This window comes from Octodon degus, unplaced genomic scaffold (assembly GCF_000260255.1).
Source record: "Octodon degus isolate 3935 unplaced genomic scaffold, OctDeg1.0 scaffold00027, whole genome shotgun sequence".
NCBI classification, from domain to species: Eukaryota; Metazoa; Chordata; class Mammalia; order Rodentia; family Octodontidae; genus Octodon; species Octodon degus.
In genome coordinates, this window is record NW_004524603.1 from 17,904,063 (window position 1) to 17,913,458 (window position 9,396).

The following is a 9,396-nucleotide window of genomic DNA, read 5'->3' on the forward strand; positions in this document are numbered from 1 at the left end:
TCTCTCTCTCTCATTAAGAAACTTGAAATCTATGCCCAAATCTGCTAACATAATTCTTTTGGATGCTTGTCAGGAAAAGTCAGTACATGCTAATTTATGGAACAAAAGCCATAACATTCTGTGGTGCAAAGGGATGAATAATCTCATTCAAGGTGGCTGGCATCTGATGGTCACAGAGGGACAGAGTCCTGAGATTTAGAGGTCTGAACTCACCTTCAGGCCCATGGGCATTTCAATGATGTAAAGGTCCACATAATCCATCTTGAGGTGCTGGAGTGTCTTTTCCAGGGTGGGGCGGACCAACTCTGGGAGGAAACACGTAGCCCACAGCTGAAAGAATCACAAGAGAGATTAACTAATTTACAAACTATTTTTACATGGGTACAGCCCTTTACTCTTTGTAAACCACACTTTCCATTTCACAGAAATATTTGCACGCTGCAGTGTCATCTAAGTGTTAATTTAATTTTATTCAACCAATGCATATGACATTAGCTTTGTTCCACCTACCATTTAAGTTCATTGTAAAAGCTAATAATGAAAGAGCTGACAATATTATAAATGGCTGGAAATATTATCTTAATTTTACTGAGAGTGAGGGAAACAGGTACAAACTTGTGATGATCTGGGACATATGGAAACTAATTGAATATTTTATTTTACATTGTGGATTGTGGAGCAACAAATGCAGACCTGCGCTATCTATTACTGATGTCTGTGCACTTCACCACTGTCTAACTTATTATTCTCATCACTGAGATAAACAAATCCAAACCCAAAGTTGAATGAGGATGTGATTATTTGGCTCAGTTTACAGATGGTTTAGTCTACAATCAGCTGGCTCCAACACAGGATGGGCAGTAGACAGGTATCACATAGGAGAAATAGTTTGCAATGAGCAGAAAGTAGCAAAGAAAGCAAGGGACCTTAGCAGCTTTTTTTCTGACCCTTTTATACTCTAGGCTACTAGGATTAGAACAGTACCAAATCAATCAGTGGAATAATATAGTAGTCACACACCCTTAATCCCAACACAACATACTTTAGATCCAGACATCTCTAGATAAAGCCCCACCTATGACCATGTGAGTCTTTCATGGACATCTAGACATAAACTATAATATTCCACCCCTGAGCCCCTATAAGTTCCTTTATGAAAAATGCATTTAGTACCTCTCTAAGAGTTTCAAAAATCATAAGAGTTTCAGCATTGCTGAAAAGTTCAAGTTTAAAATGTCCTCTGGGATTTAAGTCATACTATTAACTATGACCCCCCTGTACAAATGAAAAGAAAGTTAAACATGTCCAATATACATTGGTAAAGGATAAGCATTACCAGTCCAAAAAGCACAAATAGAGAAATACAAAGCAAATTCTAGATCCAACAGGGCAAACATTATGTCCTGTAGTTGTATATGCAGCATCTGAGGCAGCTGAGGGGGAAGATATGAAATCCAAAGGGCTGGGGCTGGTGAGATGGCTCAGTGGTCTAAAGCACCTACTTAGAATAAGCTTAGCAAAGCACAGGGACCGCAGTTCAATCCCCCAGCACCACATGCCAGCCAGCCCTGACCCCTGGTGGGCTGAGCTGGCCACACACACACACACACACACACACACACACACAAATAAATAAAATTTTTTTTAAAAAAAGAAAGAAATCCAAAGGGCTTGGGCGACACTGCTTCTGCAGCACATCCAATGGTTGAATCTTCCATGAATTCTTTCTTGGGCTGGCACCACTCCCACCTTGCAGTTTTCCTTAAATGATCCCAGTTTCACATTACCTCAAACTTCTGGGTCTCCAATGCACCTTCAGCTTCACACCCACAGTTTCACACACTGTCCTCACAGGGGCACATTACCTGGTCGCCCATGCTTTCTTCTGAAATCTAAGTGGATGCATTCTTGACCCCATAACTCTTACATTTTTCATGCACTGAAAACTAGTATTATGTAGATGATACCAAAGTCTGCCACCAGCTGGAGCAATAGCCAGGCTTCCTTCTCTCTTTGCTATAGGGGTCAAGTGCCTGTGAACCCAATCCTGCGGAACAACTTTCCTAGGCCGTAACCATTCTGAAACATGGTGCTCTATGGCTCTCTTCCTAGAGCAAAGTCTTTCACCTTTCCAACTCTGAGGCTTCAAAGGATGTTATATTATTGGATCTTGTGATGTCCTCAGGCCATCTTTCTTTCTTTCTAAAATACTTGGCTTTTTCTTTTTAGTCTTTTCTGTGACAAATTTCTCTTCTGTCCCATCTTTTCAAGTTGCAACTGTCTTGAAGTTTCATTTCTGGACAAATCCAAAACATTTGAAATTATTCTGCTAGGCTCTTTGCTCTTGATTCTCAATAAAGATCTGATGACATCCCCCAACAGTAGCTGTGCCATCACCCCAACATTAGAATGCCTTGGAATTTCTGCACCAAATTCTGTCTTATATATTTTTCTCATTACTGATACAAAAACTGAACCCCAATATTAAAGGAAGATGAGTTCATTTGACTTCCAATTTGTAGTCTTCAGTCCATAATGGGCTGGCCCCAAGGCAGAGTAAATGCCATATTGGCATTGTAGCAGAGAAAGTTTGTGGTGTGCAGAAAGTAGTAAAGCAAGAGAGATTAGAAGCTCCTTTCTGCCCATTGCATACTCTAGCTAGGCTACTGGACACAGGGAATACCAAACTAGTGAGTTCATTTAGTAATCACAGTCTCCTAGTCCCAGTGTCACATACTCTAGATCTAATCACTTCTAAAAATGTCCCACTTGTGGACACATGAGGCTCTGGGGAACATGGAGATACAAGTCATAACAATCATCATACCACATCACCTTCCAGGTACAAGATTAGTAGTAGTGAAAATCAGCCTCATTAAGGCAACAGGCAACCATTGTTATACTGTGTTGTTTGTGGAAGAGCAACAAAAACATGATTGTAACCATTCAGTTTTTTTCCCTTTCTTTCTTTCTTTCTTTCTTTCTTTCTTTCTTTCTTTCTTTCTTTCTTTCTTTCTTTCTTTCTTTCTTTTTTTGTTTTTTTTTTTCAGAACCAGGGATTGAATTCAGGCCCTTGCACTTGCCAGGGAAGTGCTTATTCCACTGAGCCATCTCCCTGACCCAACCATTCAGTACTGAAGCACTTTCTCCCCACTGTTTCCTGTTCATGACATATTGAATCCATGAAATTTCATTCACACAGCCAAATGGAAGATAAGTGACAAAATGTGTGTATCACAATTCTCTCTGTGAACAGAGGTTGAGAGATAGAACCGTACATGTCTAAAGAACTCATTGATAAATAATTACCTGATGTGCAGCATATCCTGTCCTGAAATATGTTTACCTTTGCCTTACTTGGTTTTCCAGTATTTGATTCAAGTGTAATGCTAAATAATAATGTTTAAATTTACACGTTTTTGATGTACTTATAAGTGGAATCCTATTGTTGACTTTTTTCTCTATTATGTTCTCAAAATTTGTCCCACATTGATACATTTAGCTGTACTTCATTCATTATTACTTACAGTCTGTGGTTTTTTTTTATGTATTTGATAAAGGGTCTCACTATATAGCTTGGACATGTAGTGATCCTCATTTTTTCAGCCTCCCCAGTGCTGTGATTACAGGCATGTGCCACCATGTCTGGTCTGGGTGGCCAGCTGAAGGCACCCAGGGTGGGGCCAGTGCAGTATGCGGTACTGGGGATTGAACCCCATTCCCTGTGCTTGCCTAAGCAGGCACTTAGTCTATCGAACTATGACATTGGCCCTCAAGTTTGTGTTTGAATATAGCAAAATCCAATTGTCTATTCTACTGGTTAACCTTCGGATTGTTTCTGAGTTTCAACTATTATAATAAGTGGAGTTATAGACATCTTTATAAGTGATATTAGTCATGTAAGAAGATAGTTGCCTAGAATATGTATTAAGAGAGGAATTGATTATTGAAACTGTACTTCTGATTTGATTTGAAACTGTCTCATTGCTATCTGTTTATCAATAAAATTTTGAAAAAAAATAAAAGCTCAAAAAAAGAGAGGAATTGATAATTTATATGTTATGCACATTTCCAATTTCATATAGATAAAGATTGCAAATAGACTTTGTGAAAGAGGTTAGATACAAGAGGCCACATAGTGTCAATGATTGTATTTAGAGGAAATGTCCAAAGTAAGACAACTACAGGGGCAGTGAGTTTTCAGAGACTGAGCAAGAGAAATAAGTGAGAAATGACCACTAGTGGGTATGAGAGCTTTTTTTTTTTTTTTTTTTTACAATGATAAAACTGCTTTGGAATTAGGTAAAACTTGAATTTAAATGGTGACTTAATGGTAAGTGGTGCCTTAGTTGAGCTATATCTCAATTCAAAAGTGATGAAACGCAGAGAAGTACAAAAGAAAAAGTGAGCTTCTCTTTAAAAAAAACTTGCAAATATTTATTCAGTATAATCACTTTCACATTTCTCAGTGCTACTAAGTTTTCTGCTTTGTGAAACTTTGCCTATATTAAGTTGTTTGAAATCAATGCCCATATATGATGGGCCCATATTTTAATCTTTAGGGGGGGCAATTAGTCTTCTAAGTTTTTAGCAAGACAGAATCTGGCAGTTGAGAAAATATAAGGAGAGGCTTCCTCTTCCTCTCAGTGAGTCCAACATTGTTTAGTAAAGACAAGTGATACCATTAATATAAAAAGATAAAGGGGAAGTAAGATCTCACCTTTCCACAGTAGAAAATATCCTCCCTCTTCAGCTTTCCTTCTTCTATCTTCTCTCTTATGGCCTGCCCTACCTCATGCTCATTCCTGTAGAGGGAGGCCCCATCAAAATGTCTATACCCCAGATCAATGGCTCTTTTCACTGATGCCAAACAGGTCTCTGAAGATTTCTGAAATGACAAGGAGGTTGAGATTGAAATGAAGAGAAACGAATGTTCAGTTTGATCATCGTTCATCAAGACCTCTTGCAATACGCTGTCTATAGCTACCATTACAATTCTTAATTCTATTTTGTGATTTGAAAACATGTTTTAAAAGAGAATAAGTAGGCCTCCAAGGAAACTTCATCTATCTGGAATTTCACACTATTCAGGTTTGTAACTTCAGAAATTTGTTTTGGTCCACCTTCTCAGGGAGAGAAGACTTCATGGAAGCCTGTGAGAAGTGAGCAAATGAACTGATGAAGGTTGAATTATAAATAAAAGATTTGAGTAAAAAACAAACCAACCCTGAGATATGGCCATGAAATAAAATACTATTCAGTAACAGGAATAAATTAATGATACATATGACATAGATGAATCTCAAAATAGTTGTGCAGGGTAAGAGAACAGAATAAATATTTTATGATTCTGTTTATATACAATCATAGAAAATGAAAACTAACTTATATATAGTGACAGGTGAAGATCAGTGATTTCTGGGGGGAAGTTAACAGGTGGGAAAATTACAAAATGACATGGGGAAATTTATGGAGTTGATGGAGATGCTCATCTTGATTTTGGTAATGGTTCTTACAAGTATGTATCTCTGAAATATCAAATAGCATATTTTTAAAATATAGGGTTTATTATATGTGAAATATACCTCAGTAAATCTGGGGAGGAAAGATTGTTGGGGGTTATGTTAGATTATTTAAGACACACTTTTTGTCAAATTTGGTAGCCAAGTCTTTATTCATTCTATCAATAAAAATTAAGCATAAGAATGAGGATAGCCTGTCTCTGTAATGTAGATATGACAAAATAAATAAGTAACTCATACATGGCTTGCGTGCTGTGGTTCTGAATACGTTCTCTCAAAAACTCCTATTGAAATTTAATTTGCCTACCCCTACCTCTAAGAGGGATTCAGAGAAGCGAAGTGATGTCTTGCAAAGTCATTAGAGATGTGATGGCCACAGTGAAGGAGGTGAGCGTGTCTCACTGTTGTCATGTGGTCATGCAGGTGTGCCCCACTTGGACACCCTCCCTTTCAAGACCCTCTCACATGCAAAAACTACACAAAGACAGGTTGTTAGGAAGAGTTCAGCTATTGGAGGTGCTCAAGATGAAACCAGTGAATATGGTTATATTTTAAGGTATCTGCAGAACAAACCTGTGAGTGAGGTTTTATTTGTTCTGGGAGGTAATGCAGGGCTCAGCAAACTAAGGAATGCTGCATGCTTTTGTAAATAAAGTTTTATTAAAACACGCATACACACACACACACACACACACACACACACACACACACACACAAAATTTAATATCCAGTGCAACAGTGCCGGGAAGTAGGACCTAATGGGAGGTGCCTAGTTCACTTAATGCTGCTAAAGAAAAGACTTGCAGCAATGGATTAATTCCACTCCTGCCCTTTTGCATGTAAGAAATCCTCTCCTCTGAACAATGTAGCAGCACCATCTTAGAAGCAAACTGTTCTAAATTGTTTCAACTTGATCTTGGACTTTCTAGTTTTCAGAAACTTGGGAAAATAAAATTCTTGATGAATTACTTGGTCATAGTACAGTTTTCCCTTGCTATACAATAGTTGATTTATTGGTTTGTTTGTTTGTTTTTTGTGGAACCAGGGATTGAACTCAGGCCCTTGTGCTTGCCAGGCAAGCACTTCTTCTACTGAGCCATCTCCCTGGCCCTACAGTTGGTTTTTACATGACAACAAAAACCAAATGATCTGCACAAATCCTCCCATGTACTTTAAATCATGTCTAGATTACTGTACTTATAAATATAATGCAACATGCATATTGTTAAATAATTATTATGCTGTATTGTTTAGAAAATAATTACAAGAAAAAAGTCTATGTATGTTTAAGATAGACACAATTTTCACTCAATATTTCATATCCTTTGTCGAATCTTCATTGAAAAAAACTCATGGATATGGAGGGGCTGTCATGCTACTGAGCTCTGTAGAGACAATGTCTGTCAAGGGACATTATGTAACATTGGGGTGAGAGGTAGCCATGGTGGTATGGGATATTTCACACACACTAAGGCATGAGTCTGAATTAGCTGGTGGAAATATATTGTAAGAAGTAATTGGTACACTTATGAATGGACACACGGTGGACTAGACACTATGTCATCTAGAGGTCATTTAATGTTATTGCATCAACATCACCCTGTCACCTTATACCAAGTGCACATGGAATGGGGGAAGGCTTGAATCTTGCCCATAAATAGATCTTCTTGGCATGTGATCACAAGGCAAAACTATATTTCTGCAATTTTTATTTAGTAATTATTATTTTTTTTTTTGGCAGAACTGGGGATTGAACTCAGGCCCTTGCACTTGCCAGGCAAGCGCTTATTCTACTGAGCCATCTCCCCAGCCCTAAACACTTTTTTTCTTCGGGTACCTGGGATTGAATTTAGGACCTTGTACTTGCCAGGCAAGCACTTATTCTGCTGAGCTATCTCCCCAGCCCTAGTACTCAATTTTGGAGTCAACATTGAATGACAGGTTCAAAAATGCTCATGGCAATGTTGTCTGTTATAGTTTGTGTCTAGTTTCCTCCAAAAGCCTCATGCAGTCATGGGATTTTTAGAGTTTGTGATCAACTTATGATCCACTGGGATTATGGGTGTGAGTGCTGCTGGGATTACAGGTGTGATCACTACTCCCAGGCTTGGGCAGATACCCTGAATGGATCTTAAGAGAGACAGACTTGCTCTCTGTACCCATTGTTATTGCTACTCCTCCATTTTACTCTCTGCTCTTTGTCACTGCTGTGATAGGCTGCCCTCTTCCATGTGCTCCTCTGCCTTGGAGTCAGCTGAGTATAGACTAAAACCTCCAGTAACTGTGAGTTAAATAAACCTTTCTTTCCTTCATTTTGAGTTTCAGGTATTTGTCCCAGCAATGATAGAAGAGTAATTGAGACACTGTCTAGAAACTCCAACAGAATAAGCAAAGCAAATTTCCACCAATATTATAATGGACACAGACATGCTCACATAATTAAATATGGATGAAGATATTGTTAATAGTATAAGTGGATCTTAGAACACAACAGAAAAAATGGTAAAATTACTGCATATAATGTAGTATGTTCTTTTTTTTTTTTTAACCAAAGATTGAACTTAGGCCCTTATTCTTTTATTTTTTTTTCCTTATTCTTGCCAGGGAAGCACTTATTCTACTGACCCATCTCCCTGGCTCCAGTATGTTCCCATTTAAATCAAGGTTAAACACTGGCAAAATTAAACTATAGTATTAAAATGCTTAAATTTTGCAAATGATAGAAAAGAACAAGAAAGTAATTGCCATTAAATTAGAGAAACAGTTAAATCTTGAAGGAGGATAGGATTTGGATTGGTCTTTTTGGGTTTGGTAATATTCTTACTTTTAGTCTGGGTGATGATTATACAGATGTTAGCTTTAAATTTATTTCTGCTTAAATGCATAATATTTAAAATATTATAATATTAATTAAAAAAGAGTAGATCAAAAGCATAGGATCCATTGCTGCTCTGTTATCAAGGGAGCCTCAGGAAGCTGCATGGGATGGTATAAACTCTGCCCATTTCCTCTCTGCCATTGATGGAACTGTAGTGAGCTGCCTGGGAGGGTAGAAACCCTTCACATTGACTCCACCATTGAGCAAGCCTTGGTCCAGATAATCCCAGCTGCCTTGCATATTCCCATGCATTGTAGGATGGGCTATCAGTATAGAAAGATCCCGGGACATTTCAATTGGCTGAGGAACTCTGAGTAAATCAACTCTAGCAAGGGGAAAGAGTTTGCAATACAAACTCCTAATTAATGATTGGTTCAGTTATATAAATATAGACTTTGCTCTTATGATCTAAAGTACAAAATCAATAGTTACCACAGTTTTTCAATCTCTAAATTGGGCTTGATGCCATCATTGTTGCTTATTGTAATACTGTGACTAGGATGTTGTATGTATTGTAATCATTTGCTTCCCTTTGTATATCAATATCAGGAAGCCCTGGGTTAATAACCACACCACAACCTTTACTTCAAAAAAAAACTGGGGACTGTGACCAACAAAACTAACATCCAAGTCTTACTTCACAGAGAAGCTAAAATCTTGGGACAGATACAAAACAAGAATTTCCTACACAGGCCACTTCAACGCGCATCTCGGTGTGTGCAGCACCCTCATTTTCCTTCCTGGGTGACGAGATCCAGTAGCCAGAAATCCAACATGTCGATTCTCAAGATGCATGCCCGAGAGATCTTTGACTCTCATGGGAACCCCACTGTGGAAGTTGACCTCTACACCTCCAAAAGTCTCTTCCAAGCTGCTGTGCCCAGTGGGGCCTCCACTGGCATCTACGAGGCCCTAGAGCTGCGTGACAATGACAAGACCCGCTACCTGGGCAAGGGTGTGTCAAAGGCTGTTGAGCACATCAATAAAACTATTGCA

At 38.4% G+C, this 9,396-nt stretch overlaps 1 protein-coding gene across 1 annotated transcript in view; it reads right to left on the reverse strand.

The window, feature by feature from the left end:
• Positions 1-9,396, reverse strand: part of Akr1d1 (aldo-keto reductase family 1 member D1) — a 126,674-nt gene that overhangs the window by 72,275 nt on the left and 45,003 nt on the right. The window contains exons 2-3 of the mRNA XM_004629051.2: positions 4,721-4,888; positions 214-330 (exon numbers count right to left, since the gene is read on the reverse strand). Coding sequence (XP_004629108.1) covers positions 214-330; positions 4,721-4,888 — 285 coding nt within the window. The remainder of the gene's footprint in view (positions 1-213; positions 331-4,720; positions 4,889-9,396) is intronic.